Below are 12,691 nucleotides of genomic sequence, written 5' to 3' on the forward strand. Positions count from 1 at the left end.
CAAATTAAATCAATAGTTAATCCTCATCCACTGTTCTTAGGTTGGTTCTAAGGTCAATCTGTACTCAAAGACGTCCTTCTATGTTGTGGAGGTTCATAGCGATACAAATCCAGGCTGACCGTGAGAGCCTCTCCATAGAAAACCTGTTTCCCATCATGCCTGAGGTTTACAGGGGAAACAATGACTGTGAGCGTTTCGTGTGTGTGTGTGTGTGTGTGTGTGTGTGTGTGTGTGTGTGTGTGTGTGTGTGTGTGTGTGTGTGTGTGTGTGTGTGTGTGTGTGTGTGTGTGTGTGTGTGTGTGTGTGTGTGTGTGTGTGTGTGTGTGTGTGTGTGTGTGTGTGTGTGTGTGTGTGTGTGTGTGTGTGTGTGTGTGTGTTGATCTGCCTTTTATCCTTCAGTAATAACAGATTCTCACTCGGTCTTGGCTCACAGAGAAGAGGGCAATCTCAGAAGTGACACCCAAGGACATGTGGCAGTGTGAATCTGCTGCTTCCACACACACACACACACACACACACACACACACACACACACACACACACACACACACACACACACACACACGTTTAGTGCAGAGACAAACAGCAGCCTCCTCTCTGCAGCGGCGATAATTGCTTGTTGGTTGCTTTGTGAGTGTTTTATGCTCATTGAAAGACGTGTCCTTCTCTTTTGGAAATCGTCTGGTGCATTTGCAGACTTGTCATATTTCCAAAGAGCCGACAAAACGTAAGAAGTGTTGACGCTAGAAGTCTGTTTCTAAACTTTTTTATACATTTAGCTAAAACTTGCCACATTGTTCAGGATTCAGGAAGATGTGAAGTTTATAGTTTGTTTTGTGATATTGTTTCAATTCTGGATAATTTTACTTTTAAGAACACTGCAAAAAGAGTCGGTAATTACTGATATAAATAAATGCTAATTCCTTTGCTTAGATTGAAGACTGGTTTGATGTTACAGGGACTGCAGATCCCACTGTTCTGCTGCCCCTAAAATGTCTACTTTTGACTCAGATTCTATTCAAATGGAAATGTCTTCTTTATACTATGATACTAAGAGTCAATAGGACTTGCAAAAGATATTGCAATATTTAGAATTGTACCCCTGTATTCTCACATGTACCGTATATCCAGATTCTTGAAAGTACAAAGCCCTATCATTAAGATGACAATAACTTGCATAGCATTAGAAACCTGAATAGAGAAGTGTTCCTTCATTCAGTCTTCGTTGAGTTTGTAGTTTTTTAAGTTTACTAGAAGGAGTAAAGGAGAAGGTTTATTCCATAGTAAAATGTTGAATCTACTGCCACCGTGGAAAACAACACTGCAGACAAGTTAAGTCAAAGCAAAACGCAATGAACGCTCCATCTTCATGTTGCTCTACTAATAAAATGGCCCTCTCCTGCCTCTCCTAATGCAGTACAAACAAGATTATGCCATGAATGAAAGTGTTATTTCACGGTAGTTTTATTCAGTAATGAAATCTTAATTATATTATTTGTTGTTCTTGTTTTGTGCAGCATTCTGTACGCAGACATCGTGGGCTTCACCAGGCTGGCCAGTGACTGCTCCCCCGGGGAACTGGTCCACATGCTGAATGAACTTTTCGGCAAATTTGACCAAATTGCAAAGGTAACTCAGAAATATCCCATTTTATTGATATAACCACATTTTATACACAGCGTGCTGCTTCAGATTAAAGCAATTGAAAAGCCAAGGATCCCTAATGATCTCCTAAAACACTCTTTATTGCTCGAGCCTCCATGCAACAACCCAACAACACTATATATATATACTATATATATAATAGGGAAAGTGCAATTTGATTATGTATGCGCAATAGGGAAAGTGCTGTACCTGTATGTTTCTTGTTTGTTTCTTTGCCATGTGATATGTGATCTCTGTTCTGTATCGATGACTGATTGACCTGAATGTTTTATGTGTATTATCTCGATGCCCAAGACAAATTTCTCCTAAGGGAGACAATAAAGCTCTATCTTATCTTATCTTACTAAGCCCACTACCTTGAATTACATGACAATTTTATTAAGAATTCATTTGGATTTAATAGAGGAATTAAGGATGTTTAAGACATCAAATAATGCGTTTCATTTCCCAGTGCTTTCAGCTAATGTGGCCTGATGTGTTTACAAGTTAACCTTACTGGAATTGTTTGCACACATCTGCTAAATACAGCGAAGGAGAGATCAGGTTGAGTTTTGTGCTGTCACTCACTCACTGCTCGGCCTTGAATGAAAGTCTTCTCTGTCCTGGGGCCAGCGTCGTACCTTCCCAGAGTGCTTTGCATGTTAACAGCTGCAGGTTGGGTTGTGTGGGCTGGTCAGAGTGTGTGTGGTGGCCTCGTGGGCCCTCAGTTTTCCGGGGATAAATAGTTGAGTCAGTTTCTCTCCTCGTTCCTGTCCAGAAGCTCTGACGAAGCCGGCGTTACATAAAGCCGCTCCGACGATGAGCTGTATCACATGTGGAGCTGATGTGTGATGTGTGCGGGTGTATGATTCTGGATGTGTGTGTGTGTGTGTGTGTGTGTGTGTGTGTGTGTGTGTGTGTGTGTGTGTGTGTGTGTGTGTGTGTGTGTGTGTGTGTGTGTGTGTGTGTGTGTGTGTGTGTGTGTGTGTGTGTGTGTGTGTGTGTGTGGGGGGGGTGGGGGGTGGGGGGGGTGTGGGTGTGGGTGTGGGTGTGGGTAACGTACAGTAACTTAAATAAAAAACACTTAATTATTCCCCCTGTAAGCATTGAGTCGTTGATGAGTGCTTGTTATATGTAGATATAATTATAGTTATTATATTTTACCTTTCATTGCACATTCTAACTTTGACTATATACATTTTGTATTGTTTTATTTAAATTATCTTTTATTTTATTTCCTTTTAAAATGGAGGAACTGTTATATACCCAACTTTCTACTTGATAAATTAACTATTCTGATGCTGCATATTATATTTCTCACTATATTTATCTGACAGCTCTATTTGCTATTTACCTTTCAAATTTCAAAAAAAGTTACAAACAAAGCCTACATGTTTAAAGGGTTTATATTATATAGAGAGATTTTTCAAGAAAAAAAAAGAATTCTCTATTGAGCACTCTAACTTTGAATACTTTAGGTACATTTCCAATGAGTATACCTACCTAAAGTATTTTTTACAGTGTGGTATAGTACCTTTATTTAAGTATATGATCATAATACTTCCTGTACAGGTGTTTGGGTTGTGTGAACATGAGACAGAGCAGGAGAAAGTATATTTTTCAATGAAAATTTGCTGAAGATAATGTAAATGTTGGACAAATTATGAAGATAGCGTTAAATGTACACGGTTTCCTGATCAATTTAAAGGTCACCTATTGTGCAAAATCCACTTTTTCATGTCTTTTATACATAAACATGTGTCCCCTCTGTGTAAAGAGACTCTGAACGTTTCAGGAAAAAAGATTCACTCACTTTTTGTCCTGATCCATTTATATAAAAACCTGTCTGAAAATGAGCTGATCAGATTTTGGCCACTTTATGATGTCATAACGGTGTTTTGGTTTGTGTAACTATAACCATTAGCCAATCACCACCCAGGGTAATCATTATTAGGTAATTAATTATCACCTGAATCTCCTCCTAGAGCACCATTGTGTTCTTTCTAACCAAATATTTCTCAGAGGGGCGTGGGGAGGGGCTCCTTATTTTCATCTAAAGTAACAGACAGAGAATCAGCACTTTTGAAACAGGGCTGAAACAGAGGGGATTATGGGTAATGCTGCAATGATCTGTTTGGTATTTCAAGCCAAACACTTCAGAGACATGTTTTGTATATATCTGAGACCTGTAATATATTGATGAATAACAGTATAATAGGGGACCTTTAATCCACCTATTTCCATTCTTAATGTCTCTGTCTTTCAGGAAAACGAGTGTATGCGAATCAAGATCCTGGGAGATTGTTACTACTGTGTGTCCGGTCTGCCTGAGTCGCTGCCTCACCACGCCAGAAACTGCGTGAAGATGGGCCTGGATATGTGTGAGGCCATCAAGTAAAATACCAGATCTCCCTCTCTCCTTCTCTGCCTCTCTCACACACACACACAAACACAAACAACAAACAAACAAACAAACACACGCCTGTCAAACAGATTGAGCGTTAGGAATGCCAGACTTCATTCCAGCTCTGTTTGAACTCCAGAATAAACACAATGTGAATTCAATGTGATAAGCCTCCCTAGAAATGGCAAACAAATGAAAAAATATTATTTTCCAGCTCGCCATTTTTTCTGCTCTGTCTCCATGTTGTTCACTCATGCATGACGTCAAACACATCAGTTTTATTGTCCAATATGTTTGCTTGCAGGAACTGACCTTTAGTCACAATCAGATTAAAGATGTCATGTCGAATCATCTGTGTGTCAGTTATACAATACTATAAGACTTCTCTGTCAGTTATAGTGGAACACGTATCTTCCATTACTTCCATTTGCAACATCAACAAAGATAAATATTTAAGGCAAGAAACAAGGAAACCACATTTTAAAGGGACCTTATTCTGCTTTTTGGAGATTTCCATTTCCTTCAGTGTGTGATATAGGTTTTTGTGAATTTCAATTCTCTACAAAGGCTAAAATCCCAAATCCAAAACACATTGTATGCTCTGGTTTCAGACGGAGGGTGAAAAGAGCTTATGCAGCAGTATGAGAAAAATAAATGTCACAAAATAAAATAGTGGTTACAGGAAGCTATGGGAGTAAATGGCTAAAGCCAGCGTCGCACTGTCCCGAAATTGACACCAGATGGACACACGAATATGGAATTGTGAATTCCGCACGAAGATGGCCCCGAACTTGGTCAACAGCCAAGCAACAGCCGAAGCAAGTACGATGCCTACAGAAGGCCACACGATGGCACCCGAACCATACACTCCGTCATGTTGTTTCCATAGCAACAACAACTTCCTGTCAACAGCGTAAACTCACCTTCAAAATAAAAGCATCTAAATAAAACAGGAAGTTAACCTAAATTACATTTAAGACATACAACTGCAACGAAAGTAACACAAACAATGTAATATCTTTTTAGTTTCACAGAACACAAATTGGGTTATTTACATAATATGTTTACATGATTTTGTTGTGCAATAAATGCAATTTCGATGTCATCGTACTATATACGATGGCTACATGACAGCATTGCGAGGGCTTCACGAAGTCGTGTTGCCTTCCTAAGACAATCGGGCAGCTTCTTGTTTCCTTCGTGTTGTCTTCGTGAGGCGAAAAATGCCCGATGGCACCGATGATCAGTTGAAGATGACACGATTTGACAAGATGCCCTCACGAGTGCCTTACGAAGGGCAAAATGGACACACAAATTCATGACGAAAATGAACCTTCGCAAGGTCCTTCGGCAATTTTTTGGCATGCAGAAGATTTTGCCACCTCTCACGAAGTTGCTGCCGGAGCCTGAGAAACTCCACCGGCGGTCATACGATGGCTTAAGATGCCCTCACGAATGGCCCGATGTTGTTGATCTGGTGTCAATTTCGGGACAGTGTGACAGGGGCTTAACCCAAAATCATAATTTTACTGACAATGTTTTATCAGACAAGAAACAGTTAGAGCACGTCATTCTGACTTCTCTGTTTGTGTATAGGCTAAAAGAATAACATACAATGTGGTTTTTATAATGAAAATAAGATTATAAATGTCAAGGAGTTTATGCAGATACAACATATTTAACCTTTTTTTAGATTGATAGGTGTATTCAGAGTAGCTGTTTCCTCATTCTTCCAATCTTTATGCTATAAGCTAGGCTAACACGTCTTTACCCCAGCTCTTAACTTTACACTGCAATTGATTTAAATCTTCTATCGAATAAGCACATTTACCCAAAAGTAGTAAACTTCTTATTTAAAGTGTAATCGTGCTCCGTTCTCTCCACAGGAAGGTCCGAGATGCCACTGGAGTCGACATCAACATGCGTGTCGGTGTTCACTCTGGGAATGTCCTGTGTGGCGTGATTGGCCTGCGCAAGTGGCAGTATGATGTGTGGTCACATGACGTAACGCTGGCCAATCACATGGAGGCGGGAGGTGTGCCAGGGTAAGATATAACCAATTCTTCAAAACTCTTGACTCTTGACAAAACTCAAAACTCTCTCTAACTGCTTATGCTGCTTTGCAAATCATTGACATCATTTTTTAGTTGCATAATGCAGATGGAGAGTGTACCTGTGGGGATTTGACACTTCCTGCTCTCTCAGTGATTAATGTTGAGTTGCACTTAGCAAGTCACAGAATTCCCATCTGCTCCGTGTGGCCTAAAGTAGAAGAGAGAAAGTCCCAGAGGCCAACAGCTCCAACGTATCATTATCTTGAGGTTGGGTCTCAAGGTGGTTGTTTTAAAGGCTTTTTCACTGTTAAAAGGATAATACTCAGAACTTGGCGTTACATTTATCAGTAATCAGCATAATCTCTAGGACAGTCCAAACCAAAAATAGTTTTATAATATCGATGTTGGCTGAACCACATTCAACCACCCCCTGAAATATAAATATGAAGATACACCTGAGAGAACCACATATTGATATGTTGCAGCAGCACCAAGAATAAGAAAGTTTACAATTGATATGATAATCAATCAATCAATCAATCAACAACTTTATTAATCCCGCAAGGGGCAATTGGTTATGAGCAGCAGCTTATGCACAGGCAGGAACATACAGGAAGAAAACACACAGATACACCCGGGATGTGGATCATTCCAATTTACACTATAAATAGTTCATAGCATCGCAATAATAAATAAATAAATAAATAATCAAGTTAAAAGCCTTTCAAGAATTTCAAAGTTTGAGTGCAGAAGGGATGAATGATTTTGAAAAGCGATTAGTCCTTTGAGCAGGTAGAGCATATCTTCGCCCTGATGGCAACAGACGAAATTCATGTGAAAGAACATGACCTGGAGAGGCCAGAATGCTCTCTGCTTTCCGCAGAATCTGTTGGTTACAGAAGGAATTTAACATTTTGTATAAGTTCATTTTATCCATAATGTTCTTCATTCCCCCATTGCCAGTGGTGGAAAAAAGCCCTCATATTCTCTACTAGTGTTGAAGGCCCTATTATGTGTTTTGGGGTTTTCCTTTCTTGTAGTCTGTTTCATAGGTCTTAGTAGTGCATGTAAACTCTGTTTTCATAATACTATGTGTTTTTATATGTAGAAAGGAGCTAGTAACAATTAGTGGTAAATAGAGTAGAAAGCACAATATTTGCCACCAAATATAGTAGAAGTATAATACTGAAATACTCAAGAAAAGTATATCAAATTAAAGTACAATCATTAAATAAACATACTTTATTAAATTCGTCTGCTGCCCATTCATTGCTAACTTGTTTAACAGGAAGCGCATGTCTAAAAGCTCACATGTAACATCTGTCGGTTCTACTTCCTCCCAACATTTCGGTCAATTATCGCCACTTCATTTGACCAATCATCTGTACATGTGGACATGAGGTCTGCACTGTAACAAGCTGGTGGATTTGTGGATGCTATACAGAAAATGAGCTCCCCAGTGTCCCTCATGTATCCTCACCAGGCTGCTAATGGTTCTGTCTGCTCATAGGTGTCTGAAAAATAATCCCGCTGTAAAAAACTGTCTCTCCACTCTCTCTGCTCACAACGGTAGAAACAAACCTGAAAAGGGATAATTGCATCTGATTGTTGTAGAAAGTCATTTTCCTTTTTTGTTGAGAGCTGTTAATGGCACAGTGACATTACATTACATTTAGCTGACGCTTTTATCCAAAGCGACTTACAATAAGTACATTCGACCAGGAAGACACAACCTTGAAGAAAACAGAATCATATAAGTACATCAGGTTTCATAGAGCCAAGCATTTCAAGTGCTACTCAACTGGCTATAGATAAGCCAGTCCTTTATTAGTATATAAGTGCTCTGTTAGCAGTTCTTTGTTAGTAATTATATCGCTCGAAAGAGATGAGTTTTCAGTCTGCGCCGGAAGGTGTGTAAGCTTTCTGCTGTCCTGATGTCAATGGGGAGCTCATTCCACCATTTTGGAGCCAGGATAGCAAACCCACGTGTTTTTGCTGATGGGAACTTGGGTCCCCCTCGCAGCGAGGGTGCAGCGAGTCTTTTGGCTGATGCAGAGCGTAGTGCACGCGCTGGGGTGTACAGTTTAACCATGTCCCGGATGGTAGGAAAGGCCAGATCCATTCGCAGCATGGTACGCAAGTACCAGTGTCTTGAAGTGAATTCTAGCAGTTACCGGAAGCCAGTGAAGGGAGCGGAGGAGCGGAGTGGTGTGGGGAAATTTAGGAAGGTTGAAGACCAGACGAGCCGCTGCATTCTGGATGAGCTGCAGAGGTCGGATGGCACATGCAGGTAGACCAGCCAGGAGGGAGTTGCAGTAGTCTAGGCGTGAGGTGACGAGAGCCTGGACCAGAACCTGCATGGCTTTCTGGGTCAGCTGGGGACGTATCTTCCTGATGTTGTAAAGCGTGTATCTGCAGCAGCGGGTTGTAGCAGCGATGTTTTCAGTGAAGGACAGGTTGTTATCTAGGATCGCACCCAGATTCCTTGCAGTCTGGGTCGGGGAAACAACAGAGGTGCCGATGTTGATAGTCAGGTCAAGAGTGGGACAATCTTTTCCCGGAAGGAAAAGCAGTTCAGTCTTGTCAAGGTTGAGCTTGAGGTGATGAGCGGACATCCACTGAGAGATGTCAGCTAGACAAGCAGAGATGCGTGCGACGACCTGGGTCTCTGAGCGGGGGAAAGGACAGAATTAATTGGGTGTCGTCAGCGTAGCAGTGGTATGAAAAACCAATGCGGGCTAATGACAGATCCGAGCGAGTTTGTGTACAGGGAGAAGAGGAGGGGACCAAGAACAGAGCCCTGAGGGACCTCTGTAGTTAATTGACAAGGGTCGGACTCGGACCGTCTCCAAGTTACCCTGTAGGTACGGTCTTTGAGGTATGAGGTGAGGAGGGAAAGTGCAGAGCCTGAAACTCCAAGTTCTTGGAGAGTGCGAAGGAGGATCTGATGGTTCACCGTGTCGAATGCAGCAGACAGGTCCAACAGGATGATGACAGAGGAGAGGGAGGCTGCTTTAGCAGTGTGCAGTTCCTCAGTGACAGCAATGAGAGCAGTTTCTGTGGAGTGACCTGCCTTGAAACCAGACTGGTGCGGATCCAGAAGGTTGTTCTGATGGAGATAACAGGAGAGTTGTTTAAAGACAGCGCGTTCAAGTGTTTTAGACAGGAACGGGAGTAGAGAGACAGGCCTGTAGTTTATTGCATCAGACGGGTTGAGAGAGGGTTTCTTTAGGAGACTGTTTGGAAAGTGACCAGAAGTTAGAGAAGTGTTGATGAAATGGGTGAGAAACGGTAGAATATCAGGAGCAATAGTCTGAAGGAGGTTTGAAGGGATAGGGTCCAGAGGACAGGTGGTAGGACGGGCAGAGGTAATGAGGGTAAGAACCTCACTTGGAGAGAGAGGGGAAAAGGAGGTTAGTGTGTGGGTGAAAGGAGGGTCTGGTGACCCAGCGGTGAGTAAAGGTGAGTCAGAAAAAGAAGAGCGAATATCATCAACCTTTTTTTCAAAGTGGTTAACAAAGTCGCTTGACAGAAGTGAGGAGGGGGAGGGGCTTTGGGAGGGTCCAGGAGGGTGGAGAAGATGGAAAATAGTTTTTTAGGATTGGAATAGGAAGATTGGATCTTATCTTGAAAGAAAGTGCTTTTTGCCTGAGAGATCGAAGAAGAGAAAGAGGAGAGCCTGATAGGTTAGGAGGTTGTCGCGGTGTTTGGATTTCCACCGTTTCCGCTCTGCTGCCCGAAGGACGGTTCTATTAGCACGCAGTGCGTCATTTAGCCAGGGAGCAGGAGGGGACTGACGAGCCTGCCGAGATGTGAGAGGACAGAGAGAGTCCAGAGAGGATGAGAGAGGAGAGAGGAGAGTTTCTGCAGCAGAGTTTGGAGGCAGGAGTTGGAACGAGTCAGAGGAAGGGAGGGCTGAGAGCACCGATGAGGCAAAGGTAGAGGGGGAGAGGGAACGGAGGTTACGGCGGACAGGTGCAGGATGAGAAGAGATTAGTTTGTTATGTTTGGAAAGGGGTAGAGAGAATGAAATGAAGAAGTGATCGGATGTGTGGAGCGGGTTTACAGAGACGTTAGAAGTAGTGCAGTTCCTTGAGAATATGAGATCAAGGACATTGCCAGCTTTATGAGTTGGTGGGGACGGAGACAGTGAGAAAGCAAAGGCGGTTAACAGAGATGTTAGTTTGTCTATCTTCCCCATCTGGAGGTTGAAGTCTCCGAGAAGTACAGCGGGAGGGCCAGTTTCAGGGATGTGTGAGAGGAGATTATCTAATTTCTCCAAGAAGTCCCCCAAGGCGCCTGGCGGACGGTAGAGAACAACAATGGTTAATTGTATAGGATGGGTTACTGTGACGGCATGGAATTCAAAGGTGGAAGGAGTGCAGTTAGGTAGCTTGAAGAGGGAAAAGCTCCATTTGGGAGAGAGTAGGAGACCAGTGCCACCTCCTCTGCCAGTGGGTCTGGGTGTATGGGAGAAGGAATATGCTGTGGAGAGAGCTGCTGGGGTGGATGTGTTGGATGGAGTAATCCAGGTCTCAGTGAGAGCAAGGAAATCCAGGGTCTGCAGGGAGACGTAGCCAGAGATGAAGTCAGCCTTAGGAACAGCTGACTGGCAGTTCCACAGGCCACCTGAAACTAGATGTTGGATCTCAGTGGAGCACATGGGATAGAGGAGAGCAGGCCGGTTATAGCGATTAGGAGATACACGGGGCCAGTGATAATTGCGAGAAGACACATGAACAGGAATGGAGAAAATACACATGATTATAGCATGAGGGGCTAGAAAGCTAAAGAAAAGAAAATAAGACACCAGCGATACTTAGCTCAATCAGAGTAGGATTTGCCTCCTCTTTGCCACCCTCGTGACTCCCACAGGACTCCAATGTCTTTGTCAGTCTTACGGAGCGTCCACACTACAGATTAAAAAAAAGCTTGGAGCTGGGCGTGTCTGTAGCTTGGGGATTTTATTCAAGCAATGCGACCAACAACCGATCACATGAATCTCCCGCCCCCGACATACAAAGCAAAAACCCCCGGGGATTTTATGGGAGCAATATATATATAAACTCCCCAAACAGGCGAAAACCTACCAGTTTCACCCACTGTCTCTGCCACCTCCCTCCATGCCTGGTTCCTCCGGTTTGTATCCCGGTAGGTAAAGAGGGTCTGGTCATACAAAACCGGGTGATTTGCTACAGCGATAATTAGTTTCTCCTCCAACTTTTTTTGAAATATAGAAATGAACGGCAGGATATCTCTCCCAGCTTAGACGCGGTTTGATTGGCTACGGCTTGAGCTGTCAGATTTTCCGAAACGGGATTTGATTGGCTGGCGCTGGCTACTGGCCGGAGACGCCGGAGACGGACCGCTCTGCTACCCACAATTCAGTTTGGCGAAAAAGCGAGGCAACGTGACGTCACCCCATTCAAAGTGAATGGGCAGATTGGAGTTGTCGACGCTGTCGTGTGGACGGGCCGTTATACTCCCACAGGACTCCAATGTCTGACGCTGACGCTCCAGGAAAGAGCTACCTAAAATGGACGCCTGATTGCTGAGTTCTCACAGCCGTGGGGCTACGCCCCTCTAATTAGTTAACTCTCTACAGCTGATGGGCGACAGCAGAGAGGCCCTGCCTATTGTAATGCAGGCTTGAGTGCCTACTGAGACCTGTGTAACAGGTTCACGTGAGCAGATCTGAGATTTAAAATCTCTCAAAAGCGCCGTTTTAGCTACAATAACTACAGAACAATTATACAGAGTAGAATAAATGAAACAGAGAAGTCTAATTATACAAGAATATAACTTACAGTGGTTGCTGCGTCAATAGGTATTGTCGTCACCCGGTCTAGATGCACACTGCTGACGCATGCTCTTGACCTCTCATCCCCTTTCCTCTTATCACCACTTCCTGTCTCCTCTCCAGAAGGGTCCACATCTCTTCAGTGACGCTGGAGCATCTGAAGGGCTCCTATAAGGTGGAGCCTGGAGACGGGCTGAGCCGAGACTCGTACCTGAAAGAACATGGAGTGATCACCTACCTGGTCATCAACCCAAAGGTCAGTCACCTTTAGTAACACGGTTTAATTCATTCAACATTCAGAAAGCACCAATAAATATCCTTCTCAAGCATAAGAAAGAGCAGATGATGTGGTCAGCTTTTCTGTTCCCTTTTTTAAATTAAATAACTGTCCATATCTTGCACTGCACTATAGCTTTTAGTTCTGTAATTTGTAGCTGTCTTATTCTATTTGACCTTGTTTTTGTTATTTATATTCTCTTGGCTTTTTAAAGGGGCCCTATTATGTTCAGGTTCATATCAGTATTCAGTGCCTCTACTGTGACATGTCTCCACGCTTTAATGTTCAAAAAGCTCTTTATTTGTCTCATACTGCCTGTGCTGCAGCACCTCTTTTCACCCTCTGTCCGAAACCAGAGCCCAGTCTGCTCTGATTGGTTAGCTGGTCGGCTCTGTTGGGATTGGACAACCGCTCAGAAATGTCCCGCCCCTTAGCCTATCACTTACAATGTGTTGAAGCGCTAGCCAATAGCAGAGTGTCGTGGCCCATTCTTGTAGGATATTTAAAAGTGT

General features: G+C 43.1%; 1 protein-coding gene across 1 annotated transcript in view; it reads left to right on the forward strand.

The window, feature by feature from the left end:
* adcy2b (adenylate cyclase 2b (brain)) overlaps window positions 1–12,691 on the forward strand; it is a 68,094-nt gene that overhangs the window by 33,860 nt on the left and 21,543 nt on the right. Inside the window, 4 exon segments of the mRNA XM_034094604.2 lie at window positions 1,518–1,629; window positions 3,911–4,038; window positions 5,935–6,093; window positions 12,026–12,158. Of these exon segments, the coding sequence (XP_033950495.1) occupies window positions 1,518–1,629; window positions 3,911–4,038; window positions 5,935–6,093; window positions 12,026–12,158 (532 nt within the window).

The sequence above is a fragment of the Pseudochaenichthys georgianus genome, chromosome 11, assembly GCF_902827115.2.
Source record: "Pseudochaenichthys georgianus chromosome 11, fPseGeo1.2, whole genome shotgun sequence".
Taxonomy (NCBI): Eukaryota; Metazoa; Chordata; class Actinopteri; order Perciformes; family Channichthyidae; genus Pseudochaenichthys; species Pseudochaenichthys georgianus.